Source organism: Helicoverpa zea, chromosome 10, assembly GCF_022581195.2.
Source record: "Helicoverpa zea isolate HzStark_Cry1AcR chromosome 10, ilHelZeax1.1, whole genome shotgun sequence".
Taxonomy (NCBI): domain Eukaryota; kingdom Metazoa; phylum Arthropoda; class Insecta; order Lepidoptera; family Noctuidae; genus Helicoverpa; species Helicoverpa zea.
In genome coordinates, this window is record NC_061461.1 from 107,606 (window position 1) to 134,370 (window position 26,765).

The 26,765-nt window shown below is 42.3% G+C and overlaps 3 protein-coding genes across 4 annotated transcripts; 2 read left to right on the forward strand and 1 right to left on the reverse strand.

Annotated features, from left to right (window-relative positions):
* The first annotated feature begins 196 nt into the window (after nt 1-196).
* Nucleotides 197-22,797, forward strand: LOC124634064 (GTP 3',8-cyclase, mitochondrial). Its single transcript, XM_047169471.1, has 10 exons — nt 197-559; nt 647-764; nt 8,157-8,488; nt 9,118-9,202; nt 9,602-9,665; nt 9,993-10,128; nt 10,736-10,846; nt 10,931-11,051; nt 20,205-21,124; nt 22,379-22,797. The coding sequence occupies exons 1-9, from the start codon at nt 440-442 to the stop codon at nt 20,258-20,260; spliced, it is 1,143 nt and encodes a 380-aa protein (XP_047025427.1). The 5' UTR covers nt 197-439; the 3' UTR covers nt 20,261-21,124; nt 22,379-22,797.
* LOC124634101 (cyclic pyranopterin monophosphate synthase-like) lies at nt 20,458-20,982 on the forward strand. The gene has a single exon (XM_047169517.1). The coding sequence runs from the start codon at nt 20,458-20,460 to the stop codon at nt 20,980-20,982; it is 525 nt and encodes a 174-aa protein (XP_047025473.1).
* On the reverse strand, nt 22,586-26,765 carry LOC124634065 (prefoldin subunit 2). 2 transcript variants are annotated; one of them, XR_006984818.1, is made up of 3 exons: nt 26,462-26,765; nt 25,929-26,355; nt 22,586-23,661 (listed from the first exon to the last, which is right to left on the reverse strand). XR_006984818.1 is itself a non-coding variant. In XM_047169472.1 (2 exons), exons 1-2 carry the CDS (start codon nt 26,599-26,601, stop codon nt 26,064-26,066), a joined length of 432 nt encoding a protein of 143 aa, XP_047025428.1. In that variant the 5' UTR covers nt 26,602-26,765; the 3' UTR covers nt 25,925-26,063. The 2 variants fall into 2 exon arrangements, 1 of the variants encoding a protein (XP_047025428.1); XM_047169472.1 differs by lacking the exon at nt 22,586-23,661 and having other exon boundaries at nt 25,925-26,355.

A 26,765-nucleotide genomic window follows, 5' to 3' on the forward strand; every position in this document is an offset into this window, starting at 1 on the left:
TATTTACATATTTACAATACATATAAAAACTATTCTAGTAAAATTAATAGGTTATAACAACAATAAACATCTTACAATGACTTATTTTGGTCATTAATTATAAATCTGAGTTTTGTGGCATGGCTGGTGCTGCCGCAGCGCAGTTTTTGAGCAGTTGACACTGTTGACAGCTGTCAGATAGTGTGTCATGTCATTCATATCCATTTCTTAACATAGGTACTGATTAGTGATTACTTTACTTCAGATTACTTGCTCAGTAGCAGGTGGTCTCCTGCTGTTATTTATAGTTATTAGTGGTGTTGAAGTGTGAGTGCAGTGATAAAAATCACTCCCATTTGGTTGAATAGTAACTTTTTGTAGGTCTTCTACCGTCATCGCCACGATTGCCTAATGTGCGCCAAAACAATTTTATTTAGACTGGGACACTGACAAAGTTATTATGAAATATATCAACAATTTATTTTTTTCGGTAAAACGAGTAAACAATTCAGAAGTGTCATTGCTGGGGCTTTTCACCAAAGTTCGACTTGTAGATAGTTTTAAAAGATCGTATTCCAATGTAAGTATAAAATTAGGTGACAGTTTTATCATATTTTGTACTGTGACAACCATTATAATAGTAAGATATTGAATGTGTATGCAACAGGAGGCCGGCAGCGCTGCATCGGCGCCGGCGGAAACGCCCGTACCACCTCTAGTCGACTCATTTGGACGACGTCATAACTATCTTCGCATTTCATTAACGGAAAGGTGTAATCTACGATGTAAGTTATATTACTGTAGGTATTATGTCATATGTCATGGTGGCCTAGTGGGTGAAGAACCAACCTCTCAAGTATGAGTGCATGGGTTCGGTTCCAGGTCAAGCAAGTACTCATAAATTTATATTTACTTTCTTAGTATATCTTGGCCCCCAATTACTGTGTTTTGGAGTGCAAACTGTAGGTCCTGGCTGAACATCTTTGGCAGTTGTAAGGGGATAAAGGGCTTAAGAAGGAACATGACGGGTTTGTCAGTAAGACTATGACACTCCCTCACGCTGCTGATTTGATGATTTCCCATTAAATAAAAAAACCTGTTGTGCCCGTGTGTAATCATTATCTTAGTGCCCTTTAAGTACTTATTGAAAGATTGTGAGTAGTAGTTGTCAAAATCAAAATCAAAATCTTTTTTTTAAATAGAAGAAAAAGAGTCTTTTTTTAAAGAAAGTGGGTATACTTATAGAGAGAAGGCACTGAGGTAAAACCCAAAGTACATATCCAAAGGGTGAGACGGAACCATATTACTAAGACTTTGCTGTCCATCTGCCCATCTTTCCGGTCACTAGGCTTTATCTAGTCAGTGCTTACCTCATCAGATCCTTAGCAGATTGGTTGTCGGACGTTCCATCTCGCTTCTGACTACCCTTGACGACTGACAAAGATTTACAAAGGACAGCAAATTCGCATAAACCATTCAACGCAGATGAATTACTGCGTAATACATCATAACTACATTATCTATTTTAATGGGGTCTTATATAGACATCTTTTAAATCAGAAACACATAAGCTTTCGGCTAATGACTATCTGGGTGAGTAGGTACCTACTGCTTGGAGTAAACAGTTCCCTTAGGAAACTGGAGAAACGTCTCGCTATTGAAAGAATGTGTTACTACATTCACAAGGAATCATGTATAGATAAGTATGTGCCTACGTAAATACCTACCCATACGTACGTAATACCTATATAATGTGCTATGTTGGGTTAATTTCAATTAAAACATTCTTTTGAAGTATAATAAAACCATTATTTCGCGTATTGTAGTGGCTTTATTTAAGTGGAACAAATTGGAAAGTGCTGATTCACTGATACGGAACATCGCTTCGTGTGACCTTGTACAGACACAATACTGTTTACCGTCGGCAAATGAGCTGTTTTACATAAATACGCAGTGCATGTGTGTGCAGCTGGACTGACTTCAGTCACTTCATATACATCACACTGTCATTATGTACAGCTGTCCTTTCTTAACATTTGGTTCAACAGTCTCATTTTGTATAGGTACTTACCTATTAAGTACCTATTTTCTGTGAAAATAACAATTCAAAACTCTTACTTTCACTTTCATCAGATACATAGCCTGGTGATAGGACACGATCTCGGTTTACGATCAAGTTGAAAGATTCTTAAAGAACGCTTCAAGTTCCTTCAAGACACACATATACAAAATATCTAAGGACATCAGCAGTACCGGATCTTCAATTTTTTTAGACCGGGCAAGAACTGAAAAATGCCGCCTCGCCTACTTAGGTACTTATGTTTATTTTCACCTTTATCATTCACATAATTTCAGCTATCAATATGAAGGCAGGCAGGGCCGTCTCTAGCTCATGTAGCGCCTGGGTGCAATCATCACCCAAGCGCCCCCTATATATTGAAAGATTGTGAGTAGTACATATTGATCGAAGTACTCAGAGTAGTTACAAGGAATATGAATAAGAACTTTCGAACGAAAATAACTTTTTTGGTAGGTAAAGGACTTAAAAAATGTGTCCAAATCATTGTAGGCTCAAACTGTTGGCCAGGTTTAAGTTATGAAAGTCGAGACAGATTAATGTTTTTTGTTTTGAGAAGTCCATAAATATTTTTTTGCTACATTTGACTTATAAAAGGCAAAAGGTAAGACAGCGTGGATCAAACTTATGAAGTTACCAAGGTAACGTACATAACATTCCGCGAACGAAGCGAGCGTAAAAATGTTATTTATTGTCACAGGTTTTTAGCAGTTTTTAAGAATGCTTAGAAACCTCTGGCACCCCTTGTTATTTTTTTAAGCCCTTAACATTTTTGGCTACTGAACTCCAACAGTAATTTTGAACTTCAGATAAAATTTTATGTAAGTTCTAGAATGTTTAGCCAAACTGCTTTTTTTCAGGTGTTATAGTTCGGCCATTCAGAGAATGCGTTCCTGACACGTCGCGATTGAACTGACGACGTAACTTTGCAATGGCGTTGCAGTTACGATAAAAATATTTTTGCTGGTTGTTTACCGTTTTAACAATTGAGGAGCATTAAAACAACATTATTATATCAATAATCAATGAATGTTATAATTTTGTGCCAAACTGAGTGTCAAATAACTTGGTAAACAATATTTTTCTATATGTGTCAGGAACGCATTCTCTGAACGGCCGAAGTATAGCTACTATCATGATGATTAATTACACAAAAAAAACATCTGTAAACGTTAGGAAAAAAAAGATAAAATAGAAAAAACAATGTTGAAATGAAAATTACGGAAAAAAAAATAATTCTAGCTCCTAAAGTACAAAAATTCGCTGAACATACATGGGGGTGATTCGGATACCCCATAGCATAGAGCTTCTAAATTTTTCTTTTGGACGCCTATGGATGGGCCACCCTGTATATTACCTACCCAAATTGACTTGACAATTTGATAAATTAATTACTTTATCTGGATATTATTCATAATAGCTGGTCAAAGTTAGCCAAAGTAATAAATATGGTAGGTATAACCAACTTGGTACTGACTAATTCTTATAAACGGTTTAAGTTATTGTCGACTTTTTTATAAAATGATAAATCATCAAATGATTCCTCCCGCTGTGGTTTAAGCAGCGTGAAGGAATGTATGACTGTTAGTGACTTTAACCCACTGGGGTTTGCTGAATATCTCCTTCACGCTGCTAACTCACAGCGGGAGGAATCATTTGTTGATTTATTATAAAAGTCGATAATAACTTAAACCGTTTTTAAGAATTAGGCAGTAGTAAGTTGGTTATATATACCATATTTATTATTTTGGCTAACATTGACTAGCTAATATGAATAATATCCAGATAAAGTGATTAATTTATCACATTGTCAAGTCAATTTGGGTATTGTATACAATGACCAGTGATTATCTATACATATAATAAATCTGTAAAAAAACTGTGTCTGTACATTGTATATATTGAAAAGATAATAATTGGGTGGGGTTTAGAAACAGTAATGGAGCACAAATCCAAAAAAAAAATTCTGTCTGTATGTCTGTATGTCTGTTTGTTTGTACACGCTAATCTTCCGAACTACTGAACGGATTTCAATATTTTTTTCTTTGTTGTATCTGTATTAGGCCTGGTCAACATATAGGCTATAATTTATCTTCGAAACTTGAAGACCTGATGCAGAACTCCAACAGACCAATAAAACTACAAAAGATACAAATATGGTGCCGTGGCAAAAATTGTTTCATTTGATGAGCATTTTCAGCTGAGATAATAAATTTTAAGATCTGGAACACCTGATGTGAAACCCCAAGAGCCCAGCTTCTCTGTACCATATACAGGTATGCCGTTTAAGCAAAAGTTGTTCAATTTGATAAGCACTTTCTATTGACTTATACAAATTGAAGATCTAAAACACCTGATGTGGAACTCCAGGGGCCCAGCTAGACTATAGCATATAGAGGTATAACGTTTTAGCAAAAGTTGTTCAATCTGATAAGCACTCTCTGTTGACTTATAAAAATTGAAGATGTAAAACACCTGATGTGGAACTCCAGGAGCCCTGCGACTACCTATATGAAGCATATGAAGATATGACGTTTTAGCAAAAGTGGTTCAATCTGATAAGCACTCTCTATTGACGTATAAACATCGAAGATCTGGAACACCTGATGTGGAACTTCAAGAGCAATACTACACTTGAAATGTATATAAATGAATGTTATGAAATAGGTATGGTGAATCAAAAAAAGTAATTAGTCCGTCTTTTAGATAACCCATAAATAATGGACATGCATTTTTCTTTTCTCTCTCTCACAAACAAATAATAACGAAGATACAACAATGCTTGAATTTCGTGTTAAGTCACTGCTTAGTACAAATTTTACATACCTAGACGTGGCGTCACGAGCCCCCACTCTCTTACTTTGTTGCGTTATATCTCATTATTATTTTGTATGTCTCTTCCAGACCTCGGGACTACAGAGTTCCGAATTTTTGGGAGGCAAACGTAGGGCCGAAGCCAACACGCTGAAGCCCTTTTGAGACAACTTTAATGAAATGGTGACACAAAACCGACGATTATCCCTTTATACACTATAGAAATGAACCCAAGGACAATCCCCGGTGGACGTCGTTAAAAAAAAGACAATCCCCGGTTCTGTGCTAAACTATTGCTAACTATGGAGGAAAACTACTTGGACTATTGTGATGGGATGTTAGTGGTTGACAATGTATTAGGTACATGTAAAAACGGCAGGTGGAGACTCGCCACCTCACTTACTGGGCCCCCGGGAACCTGTCACTGAATAGCAACAAGAGGGCAACAGGGACATGAGCGGCTGAAGGGTGAGGATACCTCGGCGGACTTTAAACGCAGATTACGCGCTCCCTGTGCTTACCATGAGGCACCTACCCTCCGAGCAGGGCTACTAATCCTGCTCTAGCGACTCCACTCTGGACGGCCAAGCCAAGCCAGAGGCGTGAGACCTACCCCCGTCATGGTTCACTCCGACCGGCCGGAGATGGGGGACAGTATACACTCCCTGGAGAACTCAGTATATATAGCCCCGCGGGGTCGCTACTCCCCGTCATCAGCCTCAGATGTCCTGCGGTGCCTATATCTCATTATTATTGTCGTTATTATCTCAAGAGCCTTTGTCCCAATTATGTTAGGATCGACTTCCAGTCACGATGCAACTGAGTACCAGTGTTTTACAAGGAGCGACTGCCTATCTGACCTCCACAACCCGGTTACCCGCTCAACCCAACACCCCTTGGTAAGACTTACTGGCTTCTGACTACCCATAACGACTGCCAAGAATGTTCAATGACAGTCGGAACCTACAGTTTAACATCCCCTCCAAATAACGGTCATTGGTATCCAAAATATACGTAGAAAGTACATACGAACTTAGAAAAGTTGCATTGGCAGGCACTTGCCAGACCTGGAATCAAAGACGCACGCTCATACTTGAGAGATTGGTTCTCTACCCACTAAACCACGAATTCCACTAAGTCACCACGACTTTGTCATCTATTCAATGTTTTTTTACGTTAAATAATACGTGTTATATTTTTGTCACACACAACTTAAATGCGGACTAATTAGAATCACTACTTTTATCCCTATGGTCACGTCTATTGCGACTATTCAGATCTTTGATTTTGCTGACCCCATAGTCGCTGGCATAAGGGACAGGATCCGCGTACGAAGTCGCGGGCAGAAGCTAGTGTATAATATTTATTTCATCACTATGGCTGTAACATATACATATAAATACACAAATATATATGTAGTTTATAATTTAAGTATTTGTGACAATAATATTATTAATGGGTACGCAAATTGCAGGAGCAAGTGTACCTACACTTTGCCTAACTGCTTACATTATAATCTTTTCCTACTCGTCTCAATCCATCCTAAGGTTGTCTGGAAGAGATCGCTCTTAGCGATAAGACCGCCCATTATGTCATCTACTTTAACTAGAATAAGATTAAAAAATAAAAAATTAGTGTAACTAACAAAGTATATCTATCTATCTTAGTGCCAATAGGAGTAGCGCACCCAACGAAAAGATACCTTCATCTTTTGAGGGTGTCTGCAACTGGTCGGGCATGGCAATTTTCTTTCCACGTTCCTAAGCAAAAGGTTAATGATCTTACCTAACTTATACTCCTAAGTAGGTAAACTATACGAAAAATGGACTAAAGACCGCAAATTACCTATATTCAAAACTCAATTGACGTAAAATGATTAATTTTGATAAGAACTACACAATGTACCTAATGATGTTAAAGTAGAATGAATATGGCCGCAACCCCGCTTGACCTAATGCTAGATAAAGTATTAAAATAATAATTAATATGTCAATCAAAGTATTTATTTCTCTACTCGCAGATGCCACATAGCATTTGTTTATCGAAACATTTGCACATGTTGCAACATTTTCAGGCATTTGTTCTTCCACTAGTAAGAGCAAGAGTGAATGCAGCTATGTTTATTTCGCCAGCGATTTCTAGGCCGATGCACCTAAGAGGTTTTTTTTGTTTTTGGAAGTGTTTCAATTTTTTTTTAGAGTTTCAGTGACAAGTATAGTTGTCACAAACCACATTAGTAAAAAGTCCTAGTCAATGTAAACCCAAACACGAAGTAGTTAATATGTGCCGAGTTCCCTCGACCTTCTCTCGGCTCATCTGGTTTGACGATTTTCGAAAGTTGCCCTCGATTTTTCAGGGTTTCCATCATCAGATCCTGACGATTATGGGACCATCTGTGAAGTATGTCCTATCAAAATAAAATAATTTCAAATTGGTGTAGGCATCTCTAATTAATCGGTGAACACATATAAAATAAAGATCCCGACGAACCTCCTCCTATTTGGGAAGTCGGTTAAATATGTTTGCGGGCTGACGGACGTGTAGGTACGAAACTTCCAACAACAGTGAATGCAATAAAAGGAAATAAAGGAACAAATAAAATAAATAAAAATAACGTTGACAACTCCACGCGGACTAGGCTGGAGGAATAAAGGCAGAAACACACTTACGTGTCGTGTCGTGGCGTGATGCTCCAGAAGCTATCGGTTTCAAAAGAAAGGAAAGAGGCTTAAAAAGAAGTACTCGTATTAAGTCCAGGTTTCTTTTCTCTCACAAAATAATAACAACGAACATTATCCGTCGTGCTCTTGTCACCACCGGGATGTCAGCCGTTTTAGACCCCCAAGGCTTGGCACATGATGATAGCAAGGCGCCAAACAGGATGTCCATGACGCCTTGGATGGAAGATCACACTTCCATCTCCCAAACATGTGGCGACAACTCGAACGGCGCAAATACACTCATGGCCACAATTAACCGTGCACCTTAATATTTCGTCACCCTGTTCACGCGGCCGGCGTTAATATTTATGTTTTACCACACGCTGGTTAGCTATCCTAGAATACCTACACGCCTTGACTGACTCAAGTATTTGGCATTTGCAAAGAAAATAACACGTTCCAATATTGTTTATAATTGTAATAGGATAATATAAGAGAGTGCCCACCTACATGTGCTATTAATTGGCTACTGTTTAACTATATGTAAATGAATAATGTGTTACGAACACATGAAGCATAAATGTAGAATGTCGGACGAGGGCTGATGGTGATGTGATGCGCTGCAGGCCAGTACTGCATGCCGGCGGAGGGCGTGCCGCTGTCGGCGCGCGGCGCGCTGCTGTCGCGCGCGGAGCTGGTGCGGCTGGCGCGCGTGTTCGTGGCGGCCGGCGTGGACAAGGTGCGGCTGACGGGCGGCGAGCCCACGCTGCGCAGCGACCTGGCTGACGTGGTGCGCGAGCTGCGCGAGCAGGCGGGCGTGCGCAGCGTGGCGCTCACCACCAACGGGCTGGTGCTGACGCGCCGCCTGCCCGCGCTGCAGCGCGCCGGCCTGGCCGCGCTCAACGTCTCGCTTGACTCGCTGCGCGCCGACCGCTACGAGCGCATGGCGCGCCGCCCCGTACGTACCCACCCTACACTGTCTGCTCAATCCATATATCATGTACTAGCCGTTGTGTCGCGGTTTCACTCGCGTCCCGTAGTTAGAAACTGGAATAAAATATAACCTATGTTACTTGGGAAGAGCTCGGTTTGCCAACAGTGGAATAATTTTACAAATCGGAGTCTTTGAGTTTATCCATAATAACAAACAAACATAAAATATTGCTTTTAACATTTTATAATACCTATTAGTATAGATGAAAATACAAAAATGAGTTCTACAGATTTATTTATAAACATTATATATGTTTATAAATAAATATTTTTATAGATTAAAAAGTTTATCGGATTACATTTTAATTGTAATCGGAAGGGTAGAACGCAAATGCAAAGTACTTACGCGACAAAATCCGGTAAGTGAAGTGCGTCGCGTAGCTCTGTGACGACTGACGACGAAGCGACGCGGACGGCGTGTGTGGTGCCGCTCCAGTAAAATAAGAGAAACAGTGGGTCTGGAGCCAGCCTTAGTACGTAGTAGTAGTAGGCTGTGCCTTAGTTAGATAGTGAACCGACAAACTGTGTGATTCAAGCTGCATGCGTGTGAGTGGGAGCAGTAGAGTGTGAGGTACTGAGTGTGGTCGTGCGCAGGGACTGGCGCGCGTGCTGGCCGGCGTGGACCTGGCGCTGCAGCTCGGCTACTCGCCCGTCAAGATCAACGTCGTGCTCATGAAAGGTGATCCTTCACACACACACATACTCTCCTGTAACCGTTGCTGATACAGTAACCTTAGCGACCCCCTTGCGGTGTGACGTGACCCGAAACTTGTCGGATCTTATTGCGAACGCTTCTTGTGTGACCGATGGAACAGCAACGTGCGCACCACGAGCTCACCACTAATAAAGATCCCTTTACTTTACACAGCGAGGCCACGTCTACGCGTGAACCACGTTACTGTATCTGCACGGTTACGGCTCATCATATTGAATCTACTCAAAAAGATTATGAAATATGAAATAATCTACGATTACCTACTTCTAAGACTCAAATCGGTACAATAATCAGCCGTATCATGTAAATGTTTGAAAATTACATATAATGATACATACTGTAATGTAAATCGTATCGCTTCAGGTTTCAACGATGACGAGATTTGTGACTTCGTCGAGTACACGCGTGAGCGCGACGTTGAAGTGAGGTAGGTGTTACACACGGAGCGCCCAGTGCCCATTGCGCCATCTGTCACTCTCTTGGGGAATTATTGTTTTTTTTAAATTCTCTAAAAGAAAACCTCCCATTCATCGAAATGCAGCCTCGACACTACTTGCGAAGGTGGCCAAGGTTAGGCAATTACGAGGAGTATGGCGGAGCACTTCGGATTACTTTGGTCAACTTTCCTCGATATAGTGCGTGGTCATCGGGTCCCATCAACTATCCAGAGTACCTTGCCGAGGAACTTCGCAAGTAGTGTGCAGGCCGCTAAACGAGACGACGGTTGGTACATAAGGTCGCTATTGTGTGGCAGGTTCATAGAGTTCATGCCGTTCTCGGGCAACAAGTGGGACGACTCGAAGCTGGTGCCGTACCGCGCCGCGCTGAAGGCCGCCGCCGCGCGGCACGCGCTCGAGCCCGCGCCGCCGCGCCCCAACGACACTGCCACCGTACGTACCACCCACATGCTTAACCTTGCCAAACCATTCGATACGTAAAATGGGCTCCGTCTGGCTTGTAAACATTTGTGGACAGCCATAAAGGTATGATTCCGAACCACGCTGCACGCAGCAGTGCTGCCGCGGCACTACTGGTCCCCGTACAATTGCTATTGGCTTATATGAGATTACATTCCGAGCTAGGCAGCAATGTAGCGGCAGCACTGCTGCGCGTCAGTGTCGCCCTACCGCCGCGACAGACCTTGAATACTTGAATGTTGACACGTAAATTGACAACAAAAGGATGAATTTCTCTGACTCAGACTTCTTCCTCTTCCAACAGTATAAATAAAAGTTGGTCATCAATCGACATCTTGTCAACTCAAAGTAAACTAACGAATACACAACAACGCATCACCACGAACAGAGCGACACTGCCGCGTTGCTCGGAATCAGCGCAGCAGGCAGCACTACTGGGCAGCACCTTAGTGGCATCACTGCTGCGTGCAGCGTGGTTCGAAATCATATCTTAAAGCTTCTGGGTGACCGAATCGAACCGAGATTCGGTGCGCAGCAATCTCGCTATGCGAGCGCTAGTGACCGCAGGCATTGTGCGCAGGTGTGGCGCGTGCCGGGCTACCGCGGCAGCGTCGGCTTCATCTCGTCCATGACGCAGCACTTCTGCTCTTCCTGCAACCGTCTGCGACTCACCGCGGACGGAAACTTAAAGGTCTCTAAGTATATATATACTAGTTAATAACACTTACAACAATACGCTTCCTGTTGAGTTGACATGTAAATGTACCGGTGTCAGGTGTGCCTGTTCGGCGCGAGCGAGGTGTCGCTGCGGGACAGCGCGCGCGGCGGCGCGTCGGACGCGCAGCTGCTGGCGCTCGTGCGCGCCGCGCTGCGCAACAAGCGCGCTAGGCATGCAGGTGCGTACCACGCCCAGGGACGCAGCTCTGCCTGCATTCCATACATTCACCACGTCAACTTGCCTAGTGGACCACAAATGTTTGTCAACGTAATCATTAAACTAATACAGTACAAACGTGTCGGTAGGACAGGTACCTGTTCTCAAAGGGTCCACCTTTTATGGCAGAACTTTTTATATCATCATAATCTTATTTTACATAGCAACAGTTGGCATAATCTTCCCTTTGCAGAAAATTGTGTGGCATACACTCATTTAGCATACATTATACACTCGGGAGCAATAAAATCGCACACCCCAGACTTTAACAAAAAAAGCTGTTAAAAAATTATTAAATTGCAATAGATACTTAAAGATTATTTTATTATCTTTTCTACGATACCACTGAAGTGCATGTAAGATGCACAGAAGGATCTTTCAGGAGATAAAATGAAACTTGCATGTAAAGTTGTGATTATTGCATTTAGCGGTCAAGACATTGAATTGAAACAAATCAATAAATTTTCAATAAAATCTTTATTAATATGGAGTGATGCCCCCTCTAGCTCTAATTACGGCTCTTAAACGGTTTTTCATCGACCATATTAACTTAATTATGAACTTTTGTGGTATACCGTTCCACTCTCCTTCAATGGCTAATTGCAGCGCTTGGAGATGTGTGGGAGCTGGACTTCTTGCTCGAATACGCCTTTTCAGCTCATCCCGGCGGCGTTTCAACTATGCTAAAGCCAATTGGGTAGACTTCTCCAGCTTTGTCGACGAACCATTACGTGATGTCCATCCATCTCCTCAGGCATACGATCAGTTTGTTGTAATAGTCCATAAAGCCTCCAAAAGATTCATACCGAGAGGCTGCCGCGCCGCCTATGTACCTGGACTATCAACACAGTCTGCAGAGCTGCTCTCTCAGTACAACTCCCTTTACGGTACCGACCCCTTTTCTGAGGAGACTATTCGTGTGGGCGAAGAACTCATGTCCACAGTATCAGAGAGCAGACGCGAGAAGTGGGTGGACACCGTAACCAGCCTGGACTTAACACATAATAGCAAAAAAGCTTGGAACACTATCAGGAAGCTTACCAGCGAACCACCTCCACCTGTCAAAATTAGCCCGATTACTGCCAATCAGATAGCCCACCAACTAATGATGAACGGAAAACCTGACAACTCGAACTCCGAACTCCGAAACTGTCCTGCCAACCCAACAATTCAGATGAAATAAGCAGAGAGTTTGATCTGGGTAAAATTGTTGGGTCGATAATGAACCTCAAAAATGGCAAAGCCTCCGGCGTTGATAATATCTCGACCGAACAAATCAAGCATCTAGGTCCTGTGGCAGTATCCTGGCTTCTTAACCTTTTTAACTACTGTTTAAAGCATTCCAGGATTCCGAGGGTTTGGAGAAGAGCCAAAGTAATAGCTTTGCTAAAACCTGGCAAGTCGCCTGATGACCCTAAAAATTTCCGACCTATCTCCCTACTGTGTCATACTTACAAACTCTTTGAACGAATGCTCCTTAACCGTCTAACGAAGATCATAGATCCTAAACTCATCCCAGAGCAGGCCGGCTTCAGACCTGGTAAGTCATGCCGCAATCAGGTTTTACGGCTTACTCAGCATATCGAAGACGGATATGAAGCCGGTGCAGTGACGGGCGTGGTTTTTGTGGATCTCTCGGCGGCGTATGATACAGTCAATATAAGGAGACTTCTGTGGAAAGTTAGCGAACTAACACACGATCGGAAATTTATGGGAATTCTGGGAGAACTTCTCTACAACCGGAGATTCAAAGTCCACTTACAATCTGGACAAAGTAGGTGGCGGAAGCTCAGAAACGGTCTGCCCCAAGGCAGTGTCCTAGCCCCCACCCTATTCAACATCTACACAAACGATCAGCCGCAACCACCTAATACAACCAGTTTTATCTATGCCGACGACCTGGCACTGGCAGCGCAGGCAAAATCGTTTGAAGTGGTCGAGACCTACCTCTCTGCTGCCCTTGAAGACCTGGACATCTATTACAGGAAAAACGTCCTGAAACCGAATCCTGCTAAGACACAGTCCTGCGCCTATCACCTGCGCAACCGTATGGCTAACCGCAAATTAGACGTCGTTTGGAGAGGCAAAATAAAAAAAAAATCAAAATCAAAAGTCATTTATTCAAACTTGGCTGCAAAACAGCACTTTTCGAACGTCAAAAAAATAAATTTACAAAAGACAGCCCCCAAAACGCCCACCCTTCACCACTTCCTATGTGTTTTTGCTGGGAAGAAGAAGTGGCGCAACAAACTTCCCAGCAACACATGTCTGTCTGTTAGGCGTACGCATCACGCACACTGACTGCCCAAAGTACCTGGGTGTTACCTTAGATAGGTCATTGAAGAAAAGAAGAAAGTGTTCAGCCGTAATAACCTCCTGCGACGTCTAACCACCTCCAAATGGGGTGCTGCCCCGAATGTCCTGCGTACCACTGGATTAGCATTATGTTTTTCTGCCGGTGAATATGCCTGCCCAGTTTGGGGTCGCTCCACGCACACAAAGGGGGTGGATGTAGCTCTTAATGAGACGTGTAGAATAATAACAGGCTGTCTCAAACCAACACCGGTTCAAATGCTATATCCACTCGCCGGAATTGCACCCCCAGCGGTACGCAGGAACGTGGCTGCCTCCCTGGAAAAAATGCGCCAAGAAACGAACCAACGTCATCCGCTACATGGCGCTAGACCACTGCGCAGCCGACTAAAAAGCAGGAACAGTTTCCTCGCCAGTGTAGCCCCAGTTAAAGATGCTCCTAAGACCCGCATCGAACAATGGGAAGAACTTGCTCTGCCTGACTTCCTTCCACCCGTGGAACGGCTTCCACCAGGTTACGACCGACCGTGGCCTGTATGGAAGTCTCTTAACAGGCTACGTGCACGGGTAGGCAGGTGCAGGACCTATGTAGGTGGGGCTACACTGACGACAACAGCTGCGGGTGTGGTGCCATACCACAAACCATGCGGCACCTTCTATGCTGCCCACTATGCCCCGACAGCTGCATAGTGGATGACCTATATAACGCTACTGAAAATGCCGTATGCGTAGCGAAATAATGGGCCTCCAAAATTTAAGTTGCCATCGACTCGCCAAGAAGAAGCTCATCCCATACATGCTCGATAGGATTGAGATCAGGACCACGAGCTGGCCACTCCATCACGTTAATACTGACGTCTTCCAAGTAATCGCGAACTGTCCTAGCAACACGTGGCCTGGCATTATCATGCATAAGTAGGAATTCTTCCCCCATAAGCCACGAAATCGGCCTAACATGATGTTCGAGGACTTCTTCCACGTATCGCTGGGCTGTTAATCCTCTCGATCTAGGGCCAGAATTGGCCCCAGTAATCAAGACAATGTCGGTTTTAGAATCGAGCATTATGCCACCCCAAAACGTACACGATTCACCGCCAGAAGCGACACGTTCGCTAATGCAGCATTGTGAAAATCGCTCTGATGACCTTCTATACTCTTGAGCGTCCATCGTGGCCATGTAAAGTCATTCTACACTCATCGGAAAACATAACTGCCCTCCACTGCTCTAACGTCCAATTTAAATGCTCTCGGGCAAATTGAAGCCGGGCTTGTCGGTGGGCTGTGCAGTCAACCCAGCTTCAGACAATCGTCTTCTGACTGTCCACCGACTTATGCTGACATTGCGTACTTCTCGAAGCTGTTGTCACTAGAAAGCCGTCATCACGGTCTGATGTAGCACGATGGCGGCCTGATCCTGGTCGCCGCATATAGCCTCCAGTTTCTCGAAACCTCTGGTACACACGTCGAACTGAATATCGACTTAAATTCAACTGTCGAGCGACTTGGCTTTGATTTTGCCCAGCTTCCAAGAAGGCTATAACTTGAGCAGCCTCTGCAGGTGTCGTGTCCATGTTTTTCAAAGTTTTCCGTATGTATTCACAAGAGGGGTTATCACTCAGTGCACAAATGATTTAAAAAAACCTTCAACTGACCCTCTTATACCTGCGAGAAGGGGCGCAAGTAGTGCCTACCTGGAACGAGTTAATTCGAGGAATTTTGTTGTTTTGATGTTTTTGCGCGTAACTTCCAGGAAAATGAATTTCTTTTTAAATGACATTTTAAACAAAGTGTGTATTTTTATTAAAAATAACTTTCATTTACTTAAACCAAAGAGTTTTAAGAATATCCACTGTTTTTGGTCAAAATCTAGGGTGTGCGATTTTAGTGCTCTCAAGTGTAGTTATCGGCAGGGATATTGAGCTCTCGGCGGAAGAGTGGGGATCGCTTTGCGCACTGTACACATAAGGCAATAAACCAATAAATCACTTCTGCGCAGGTGAAGGTCAGGGCTCAATATCCATGCCGATGATTATAAAAACCCATAAATTTGGCAGTCAGAATCATTTTAAGGCATAAATTTCATATCTAGACACACGGCAGTGTGTCCGCCAAGTTCGAGCAAAAAAAGCGACACACCGGCCGTGGGTTATATTACACGAACCATTTCGGGCCAAATTCGACCCCCCTATAATTCAAAATCTATTTTATTTACGCATATCAAATTTCTAGTATCTGTTGAGACGTAACATCATTTGCATCAGTTGCCAAGTAACATCATTAAAAAGTAACTATTTTTAACTGAGGTATGTGTATGGAACTTGGTACTTATTCAGATCTCACTTCTTTTATAGGCGAAGGATTTCCATATTATCGAACTTGGCAGCCTTTCACATTTTTGTTTTGGGTGGGTTCATAATACTTAAATAGTAGAAACAACATTTCGCAGAAAGTTGCCAGTCAGAATTTCCTTTTGACATACATTTATTTATTTATGTATAAGGAACCATGGAGTTTTTTGCCCGTTCTTCTCCTTAGGAAGCTACTTTTGGAATGGGCAACTAGAATCAACCTTTTTAAACGGTTTTATTTAGCTCTCCCCGTTTGTTTTATTATTTACTAGCTTTTGCCCGCGGCTTCGCTCCCGTCAACTGACTTCTCTACTTTACCCTATTTTTTTTTCATAAGAACCTTCTCCTGACAATAACAAACACAACAAAAAAAGAATTAGCCAAATTGGTCCCGGTGCTGTTGAGTTATGCGCTTACCAACACATTTTGCGATTCATTTTTATATTATAGATTCTTGGGTCAGAGGAGATGGCCAAATTTTCATAGTAAAAAACCCAGAATCGACAGCAACGAAATGGGTACCAATGGGTTCATTATGATAGACCTTTGATGGTGCCAAAAAATCCAGTCTGTAATCCATGGGGTATAGTAGCTATACCATATTTTTACAAAAATAGGTTATGTTGAATTTATGTTGATTTTAAAGATTACTTGCATAAAGGACCATAAAAAACATGGTATACTAACGTTATACATGCGAAGAGTAACATCACCATAGTTACAGAGTTTGCCTGGTAATCAAAACGTCTTGAGTTTGAGTTTTGACCCCCAACCATTGCACTATTGACATGAACCACTCCAGATACCTACGACTAAGCACCGGCCTTACCTACTTGAAGAGGTTTCCCTGTTATGTGTAAACTTCTGAACTGGCAAAGGTTAATTAAAAAAAAAAAAAAAAAAACATGTTTTTTTTTAGCTTTTTAATCACTGTTCACATTAGTGAAAAGTTCTCGTCCATGCGAATAATATAAGCCCAAACACGAGGTAGTTAATATTTACCATTGCCGAGTTCCCTTGATCTTCTCTCTTCTCCATCATCAGGACAGCTCTAAACCATCACTCGTGTATAGTGCTAAACAGACATATGTACACCTGAGTGTAAAGTTTTTACCCTATGCGCAACTTTTAATGAACTGCAAACAGAAAAGTTAAGCTTTTTTATGTACTAAAATCTTCTTGGAAAAAACCTTTTAAAAAGAGAACCCCATGGTTTTTAGATGATATGAAAAACTTTTTATAATCTTCACATTATACTGAATCCAACCATACATACGAAGTTTCTGTCGACACTGGGTTTTTTTTTTGGCCATCTCCTTTAGTAATTCAAATTTAAGTACTTTCCTGTTGTCAGATTGATCTGAAATTTGGTACACACCTTTAATTCCGATAACCATAGAATATAGTAATATTAATAACATTGTAAATCCAAGATGGGCGCCGGTACAAAATGGCGGATTACATATTTTTTCCACAACCCCCTCAATATGGGTATCAAATGAAAGGGCTACTCAAGTAGAATACTGACAGCAACCCCAGCGGGGCCCAACAGGGCCAAGGCCTGCCTGGGCTGCGGGATTGTTCGAAAAAGTTACCGTGGTCCTGTTACATAAAAGGCCTACGACGAAACAACGGTTTTTAGTCAGTAAGAGTCTGGCACTCCCTCACCGCTGCTGACCCATATATAGAATGAGGAATATTCGGTAGGCATTTTCATTAAATACTAAAAACTAGAAAATAAAAAATCGGTAAAAAAAATTAAGTTAAGTGGTTTTATCTTATGTGCACTGAAAACTAGAAAATAAAAAAAAACTGTTACTTACCTATAAACCTACGTAGGTGGTCCCGGTCATATTAGACTAAAATAAAAACGTGCACGCAGCTTCGGCTTGCTGGCCGGCTGAGCTGATGGCCGCCTCGCCCATCTTCTCTTGAATTGCACTCTAGGTGTAGGGCAGACAAGATCACGTGGAGTCGGTTTTTCAGCGATTCGTTTTCGTCACGAATTTCAATTTTTTTTTATAGAAGGTTATATTAATGGCATATTGCTAAATAAAATGAATGCAGATTAAATTCTACCATCTTCATAGTACGCCAAGTGAGATTATACCAAATAATAGTTTCTCAAAATAAAGGAAGTAATGCGGAATTCTAACTATGCCAAAAGCAATTATCTATACTAATATTATAAAGCTGAAGAGTTTGTTTTTGAACGCGCTAATCTCAGGAACTACTGGTCCGAGTTGAACAATTCTTTCGGTGTTAGATAGCCCATTTATCGAGGAAGGCTATTGGCTACTTTTTATCTGGGTTCGTGCAGAGGTTCCCACGGGATGCTGGTGAATCCGCTGGCAGAAGCTAGTGCGAAATAAAATTCTGCCATCTTAAAAGTATGCAACTGTAAATTCGGGCATATAAATATTCGATGAAACCATAATTATACTAAATATTTTTTATGCATTAAAAATATTCGTTAAAAGAAAAATTATGCCAAGTGTGTTATGCCAAATAAAATTCGGAGCATTAAAATTCTGCCAGATAGAAGGAACCCGTTCTCAAATATACCAGGGCTATGGTAAGCCTACTAACACTCGAATCTCGAGCTGCGTTTTGAGCTATAAAATTCGAAATACATTGCTCATATATAGCCGTTATATAGCCCGGTCAAAATAGACATTTGAAATAACAAAAAATCCCGGAAAGCTGAATTTTGGTGGAGAGCTTGGGTTTATCATTATAAATAAAATATTAAAAGTCCCCATCGATCCCATGTGTGCGTCAAAAGTTATTCGAGGTTAAATGTCAAAATTTTAGGTTTTATAAGGTAAGTAAGGTAAGTTTTATCAAAAAAGAACATCAGGCCAAAGTTGTAGATCTTAAAATTTTCTACAAAAATGGCATCAACAGTTTTCTCCTAAATGATACCATTCCTGAGATATCGCGATTCAGAGAGTCACACTACACATGATATGCACATATAAGCCACGTTTATACGAGGGCTTTTTTTTAACGACGTCAAAAATCATCAAATGACCCTTCCCGCTGTGGGTTAGCAGCGGTGAGGGAGTGTCAGACTGACTAAAAACCGTCGTGTTCCGTCATAGGCCTTTTATGTACCAGGGCCTCGGTATCTCTTTCGAACAACCCGCAGCCCCGGCAGGCCTTGGCCCTGTTGGGCCCCGCTGGGGTTGCTGACATCTCTTTGAGGAGCGCGTGGAACAACGCGCGCCGCCGACACGGGTCTGTTGTCTAAAATAGACATGAGCGATGAGCCACCCGAACTCACCGCCCACAGACCCACGCCGACGGTGGCCGGGAGTCGTCTCGCGACACCCGGCGCCCGTGGTGTCTACCTGCTCCAGCGCGGCGGCCGGGATGAGAGGTGCGAACTCTCTGAAGTTCCGCCGCCTCCTTCTCGAGCATGACTGCTTCGCAGAAGGAGGCGACGGCATCCCATTCCCTCTCGCCCCGGTCCATGGCCTGAACCAGGGCCGGACGCGAGAGGTCGCCGCCGCCTAAAGCCTCGACGAGTACCCGGCGGTGCCCTTCCCACGCAGGGCACTCCTGGACTGTGTGGTCTACCGTGTCCTCGCGGCTGTCCACACAGTGGTGACACCACGGAGACGGAGATAGTATTTGAAAGCCCGGTAAAAGCCGGTGTGAGTAAACGAGATAGCTATATGTAGATGATACAATTGATACAAATGCGCATGTGTGTGTTGTGTCACTGTGTGGGTGGCGTGGAATAGTTAGACACTTTGTGTTGTTTTGATGAGAAATTAAGCGCCCGAACTTTTAAATTGTTCGCCTTTGATATTGATTCTTTATTGAATCTATTGAGCATTTTAGCAAGGCATGCCGGGCTTTTGGGCTTGTATAGTATTACCGCCACTGCTACTTACCTATGCTTACGTATTAGATAATATTTAGTAATATGTACCCATACTCCATTTAAGTAGGCACTTAATTAAAGAAAAGTATTCTTGATATTACTCTTTATTTAAAAACTCAGTTTAAAAAAAGGCTATCTTAAAATAAGCGTATCTTTGTTTTCCTACTTAAATATTAAATTGTAAGAAGCAACCCTAAGCACGGCCACGTCACGGTTGCGGTTACTGAACTGTGCGCTATCGCATTGGAATAACAATCAAGCGCTCGAGGTTTTAAGGTTCATTTTATAACGCAGCTAGGAATTTGTAGGTAGTTGGGGAACTTGTAGGTGCTTATAACAGTAGGTATCAACTTTTTGGTATGGAGTGATTTATCTGTTACCTACTTAGTAACTATTTAGTAATCTGTGGCTCAGGGCCGACGTCGACCCGGTGAGCGGTAGGCATTTATGGCGCGCATCTGCTCTGTCACTGAGCTCGATGAAGCTGACTCTGATACAGGTCGACGGGCGCAAGGCTTCGGTAGCCAGCTCGGCGAGCTTCCCGTACGACATGTATTTTTAGGCATGGAGAATCTGGCCCGAATGGAGAATCGACCGATGATCCTCATCGGCGGCTAGCGGCGCCTCAGTCATGGACCGTTACAGCGCGCTCGGGCGGCCCGCCCGCCCGCCAGTCCGCCGGCCTGTCCGCCGGGCCGGCCTGGGCGCCGCGCCGGGAGCCGCGCCGCGCCGCCTGCCGCGCCTACTGCTCGGCGCCGCCCGAAGACGACGGCGACGGCGCCTTCTCGCACCTGGACGCGCAGGGCCGCGCGCGCATGGTGGACGTGGGCGGCAAGCCGGTGACGGCGCGCGCGGCGCTGGCCGAGTGCCGCCTGCACGTGGGCGGGCGCCTGCTGCGCCTGCTGCGCGACGCGCGCCTGCCCAAGGGCGACGCGCTGACGGTGGCGCAGCTGGCGGGCGCGCTGGGCGCCAAGCGCACGGCCGAGCTCATCCCGCTGTGCCACCCGCTGGCGCTGGACGTGGTGCGCGTGCGCGTGGCGCTGCCGGCGGGCGAGTGCGCGGCGGGCGGCGCCATCACGCTGCGCTGCGAGGCGCGCGCCACGGGCCGCACGGGCGTGGAGATGGAGGCGCTGACGGGCTGCGCGGTGGCGGCGCTGGCGCTCTACGACATGTGCAAGTCGGTGGACCGCGACATGCGCATCTCGGAGCTGCGCGTGCTGCGCAAGACGGGCGGGCGCAGCGACGTGGCGCCGGCCGAGCCGCCCGCGCCGCTGCGCAAGCCGCGCGCGCCCGACGCCGGCGACGAGACATACGCGCCCACTAATTTCATGCACTTCTAGCGCCCAGCCACAATACTATACCATGTAGGTAGTAGCTCTAGTCTTGTAAGTTTTATATTGTAACTTTCAATATCTATTGATGACTCCATTTTAAAATGTAAATTCTGCCAATTAACATTCCAACTGCACGGACATTATATATGTTATGGACCATGTGATTAATTCGGGCATTATAAATAATGCCCGAGCATTATGAATAATGTCTAGCTTTATCGGGCCAAGTGATTAATAACTATCTTAACTTCATTATTTATCACATTGCACGGGCATTATTATATTGCTACATGACAGTTGGGCAATTTGATAATAAAGCAAAAAATTGAAGTTAGTGACGAAAACGTATCCCATGTAACGGTTGCCCGGGTAACTGGGTTGAGGAGGTCAGATAGGGCAGTCGCTCCTTGTAAAGCACTGGTACTCAGCTACATCCGGTTAGACTGAAAGCCGACCCCAACATAGTTTGGGAAAAAGGCTCGGAGGATGATGTGACGAAAACGTATCGCTGCAAAACCGACTCCACGTAGTCTTGTCTGTCCTACCCCTAGAGTGCAATTCAAAACCGCGTAAGTGTGGAGGGGCGAGGCGGCCTGCGAGCTGAGGCGCAGGTAGTTTTAACGCTCGCCGACGCGGCTGAGGCAAGCCGAAGCTGCGGCGGTGAGCGTGAAAACCATCTGCGACGATAAGCTCGCATGGGACCGCCGGAGCCCCGCAGCACCGGAGCCGTGACAGAAGCCATGCTTGCTGCATGTTGCTTGCTTACATTTTAAACGTACTGAGTTAAAAAATTAGAAGCTAAATAAATAAATTTTATGATGTCATGTAATAGTATTTTAGAAGTTTACTGTTAGAATAGAATGCATGCTACAAATTTAGATGCTAAAAAATAACCATCATGCGGAGTTGTATTTAGAGTGGTTTACTTAGAAGATAACGAGTGGCTGAGATAGTATTATTTAGATGCTCGTTAATTGTGGCTGACTTAGTAATTAAGAAGGCAACATACATTATTCGGGGCGAATAATTATATTAAAAAGGAGCCTGTTTAATAAGCACCCTTTAAATATGACTTTCCTTAACTTTTAAATGCAAAAACTAGTGGATTTTTAAGGCAAAAGTCCTTCATAATTAATCCAAATCATGAGGCTGATTATTTAAGTGGTTTAATATTTAGTTAATTTTAAATTAAATGGCAATAACAATAAAAAATTGAATATAAATATGTTATTACGTTGCTTGTATTACTTTGCCCAAAAGGTCATGGGCAATATGTATAGTGCCCGGTCAATTTGATTATTTGAATAATTATTATCAAATTGCACTCTCATATTGGGCATTTTTCATAATGACCGGGCATTATGTATACTGCTCAATTTATCACTTGGTCCATAACATATAGATATACTTGCTAAATAAGGATAACAATTAATAAAGCCTGATTATACTTATAACAGTGTTGATCTTTCTTCCTAAGTGGGAATCTCGTAATCTATATTATTGTCACTGTGCACGCCACTGACAATAATTTTAATAACACAATATGTTGTAAGTTGAACATATTATATTTATAGCAAGAGTAAGGGTAGGGTATAAAAAAAGTTAAATATTAATAATTAATTACTTTATTTGATAGTACCAACTATTATTCTTATGTCATATGAAATCATAATAGTATAAGAAAGTACATAGACTTGAAAGAGAATGGTTATAAACCATTTGTTAAATATTTTTTAGGGTATTAGGTAATCTATCCAATTAATATTGACTTGTTACAAAATAGATTGTTTATTTTTTATTAAATTGTATACAATTTTGAAATTGGTTTTTATTTTGGATAACACATGCTTACATCAGGCTCAATGACACTTGTGTTGGCCTGTATCCATAATCCATCGTATCCACTAGCAACATTTGACGCGCGACATGTTGCTCAACATGTTTTGCAACTTGTTGAATGTTGACGCCGAACATTTGTTTAACAACATTGTCTGTCCACACATTCTCAGTCGTCGACAACATGTCGCCAGAGGAACTAGCACGCGTTGCGCGTTGGACGAAATACGGACATTGTTGTGCATCACGTCTCCACTCGACAAATGTTACCCAGTGGATACGAGGCTTATAGGTCCAAGAAAGACATTACACAAATTCGAGAATATGATTGAGAGAGAGAATTGCATTGAGTGTCAACAATATATCAGTGGTGGCCTAGATAGGGTCATTACCATGTCAGGCAAGTACCAATGAAACTTTTCATATACAAAGTTTATATGTAGGTACTCTCTATGTACATCTTAAATAGAAATGACTGATTAAAAGAGAATTACTAAATAAATCTAACAATCCATCAGCATTGAGCAAGCATGGTGATCACAAGCTCAATCCTCTGTGTTTGCCTTGTAGTGAGATGACAGAAGGCTGATGACATAATGGTAACCAAATAAAGTTGTATTGTAATAATCAGCTTATGTATAAATAAGGATCAAGAATATTTAATCTTTATTTACTTAGCAGTTATAAGAAATAGTTGACAAGTGTATAGCAGGCCACAACCACCTCCAGGTAACACAATACTGATAGCATTGTGCCACTCCTGCCTGTTGTTTGACAAAGTAGTTTCCAAATTATTGCCAACCAGGACCATTGCAGACAATGTCATACTGTCTTAGTGCTGTGTTATATATGTCACCGTAAGATTACAAACATCGTTAGATTACAATCTATCTCGAGAGATTGTAAACTGTCGAATTATTGTAAACCGTAACACCTGATTGCAATTTAACGCATTATTTTTCGCTATATTATAATCTATCGATGAGAAATTGTCAAATTGTCAACTGTCCGAAAGCTCTCCCTGATTGGTCAGTCTTTTTGTAAGATCGAGAGCGATGTAGAGCGGTCAAATTGTCAACTGGCGTAGAACGGAATGCATCTTGCGCGCTGATTGGTAGAACGTCAAAAAAGACAATGTTCTTTGCAACTCCCGGTGTCACAGCTCTTTGACGTGCAAAAATAAGTGACGGTTTAATTTTTTATAAAATCAAAAATTGTACTTAATTTTTAAGACTCAAATTACACACAATTAAAAATTGTATTAAAAATTGAAGTTAGTGACGAAAACGAATCGCTGCAAAACCGACTCCACGTAGTCTTGTCTGCCCTACCCCTAGAGTGCAATTCAAAACCGCGTAGGCGCGGAGGGGCGAGGCGGCCTGCGAGCTGAGGCGCAGGTAGTTTCAGCGCTCGCCGCCGCGGCTGAGGCTGCCGAAGCCGAAGCTGCGGTGGTGAGCGTGAAAACCATCTGCGACGATAAGCTCGCATGGGACCGCCGGAGCCCCGCAGCGCCGGAGCCGTGACAGAAGTTATGCTTGCTGCATGTTGCATGCTTACTTCCATGCTGGGTCAATTAATATGGGATGTGTTATATTTTAAACAAAAAACTCAGTAGGTACGAGTTAAAAAATTAGAAGGTAAATAAATATTTTTATGATGTCATTTAATAGTATTTAAGAAGTTTACTGTTAGAATGCATGCTACAAATTTAGATGCAAAAAAATAACCATCATGCTGAGTTGTATTTAGAGTGGAAGATAACTCGTGGCTAAGATAGTATTATTTAGATGCTCGACGCTTTATTAATTGTGGCTGACTTAGTAATTTAGAAGGCAACATACATTTTTGGGGGCGAATAATGATATTAAAAAGAAGCCTGTTTAATTAGCACCCCTTTTATTTTATTTTTAAATATTAGTTTGTATTTGAAGACAAAATACCTAACTGTATTTTTATAAGAGTTATTTTTATAAGAGTTATTTTTATATAAAGAAGACGGATCACAATCCATACAAAATTGCCCCACGTCCTATAACAATGTGACGTATCTCAAAAAAAAGATGAAAATGTTTAAAAAAATATGGCATACTCTCTAATTCATTTTTTTTTACACCTTCATACGAAAAAAATGCTTTAAAAATTGTTCAGGCGCTGTTATGAAAACATCGTTCATAGGACTATTTATGGACTATTTTATTAAAATATTTTTTTGTTTGATAGGGTATACCTCACAGGTGGTCCCATAATCATCAGGCCAGGATCTCATGATGGAAACCCTGAGAAATCCAGGGCAACTTTTGAAAGTTGTAGGCATGCGCAGGAAAAAACTTGACTATAAGGTGTATGTCTTACAACAATATGCAACAGTAAAGGTTTGGAGCTGACCTGATGATGGAGACGAAAGAAGGTCGAGGGAACTCGACAACCGAATATGTAAACTACCTCGTGTTTGGGCTCATATTATTTGTAATGAATAGACCTTTGCAACAGTGAAGGTTTGAAGCTGACTTGATGATGGAGACCAGAGAAGGGCGAGGGAACTCCTGACCTGATGATTATGGGACCACCTGTGAGGTATACCCTATCAAACAAAAAAATAATGTAATAAAATAGTCCATAAATAGTCCTATGAACGATGTTTTCATAACAGCGCCTGAACAATTTTTAAAGCATTTTTTTCGTATGAAGGTGTAAAAAAAATGAATTAGAGAGTATGTCATATTTTTTTAAACATTTTTATCTTTTTTTTGAGATACGTCACATTGTTATAGGACGTGGGGCAATTTTGATCCATCTTCTTTAATACTTGAAGAATTTTTGAAGAGCATTTATTTTATTTAACTGACACCTCTATTTCATTCCTAACTCTACGGGAACTCCATGGGAACAGAACGGCTGGTCGTGATTGGTCGATCTTACAAAAAGACTGACCAATCAGAGAGAGCTTTCGGACAGTTGACAATTTGACAATTTCTCATCGATAGATAGATTATAATATAGCGAAAAATAATGCGTTAAATTGCAATCAGATGTTACGGTTCACAATAATTCGACAGTTTACAATCTCTCGAGATAGATTGTAATCTAACGATGTTTGTAATCTTACGGTAACATATACAAGATAATTCAAACCAAGTCAGCACTGCTTAGTACAATAGTTAATGTTCAGATATAAATAGTTACACAATACTGCTTTATTAATTTAGACTAGTTTGAAAGCAGTTAGTTGCAATGCAATATCAGTGACCAGCCTAACCACTGGCAACCAGAACATTGGACTTGGAAGGTTGCTCTGGAGCTGCCTCCGCAGGCGGCTGGTCTACTCGCTGCAGGCGTATGTCATGACATTCTATATATTCATTAATCTCTCGTCCTTTTTTGGACAGCTGTTCCTCCAAGGCTTTCAGGGCTTTAGGCAGTTGTTCACAGTTGCTCTCAAGCTCAGGCAACACTTCAGCAACTGTGCGTTCAACTAAAACTCCGCCCACCATCCGAAAACATTTACGAGTTTTATCCACACCGCGAAGAGTTTCAATAACTATTCTGAAATGTAAAGAGGCACGTCAGACAACAAACATTATGAGTAATCGACCACCAGGCTGTGCTGGTCGGTGAGTAACACATATTATCATAGGGAACGTAAACTTACTTGTGCTCATTCAGATCCATTTCCAACTCTGAAATCTTATTGGCTAATTGACGTTGTTCACCGCGTAGTGCTTGAAAGCCTGTAAAGATCTCCTCGCTAGTTTTTGCTTTAGGGTTCTTCGTAGAAGCTTTCTGAGACATTTTGGCAATTATAATATTATTGTCAACTATCTATTTACCAAGGAAGTCAGTTCGAACGGCACAATAGACAAATATGATATTTTTTTAGCCGATGATTATAGTTACATACAACAGCATGAGGTTAGGTTATTTGTAGGAGAGATTGTCAGGACTGTGACAGAAAG

Excerpts from the sequence above, each read along its gene's own strand:
- LOC124634064 (XM_047169471.1), top strand. The coding sequence starts at position 440 with ATGAAATATATCAACAATTTATTTTTTTCGGTAAAACGAGTAAACAAT. Across the intron at positions 765-8,156 it reads GGAAAGGTGTAATCTACGAT|GCCAGTACTGCATGCCGGCG; the intron begins GTAAGTTATATT and ends GATGCGCTGCAG. Across the intron at positions 10,129-10,735 it reads GCCCCAACGACACTGCCACC|GTGTGGCGCGTGCCGGGCTA; the intron begins GTACGTACCACC and ends CATTGTGCGCAG.
- LOC124634101 (XM_047169517.1), top strand. The coding sequence starts at position 20,458 with ATGGTGGACGTGGGCGGCAAGCCGGTGACGGCGCGCGCGGCGCTGGCC.
- LOC124634065 (XM_047169472.1), bottom strand. The coding sequence starts at position 26,601 with ATGTCTCAGAAAGCTTCTACGAAGAACCCTAAAGCAAAAACTAGCGAG. Across the intron at positions 26,356-26,461 it reads ATGGATCTGAATGAGCACAA|AATAGTTATTGAAACTCTTC; the intron begins GTAAGTTTACGT and ends TTTACATTTCAG.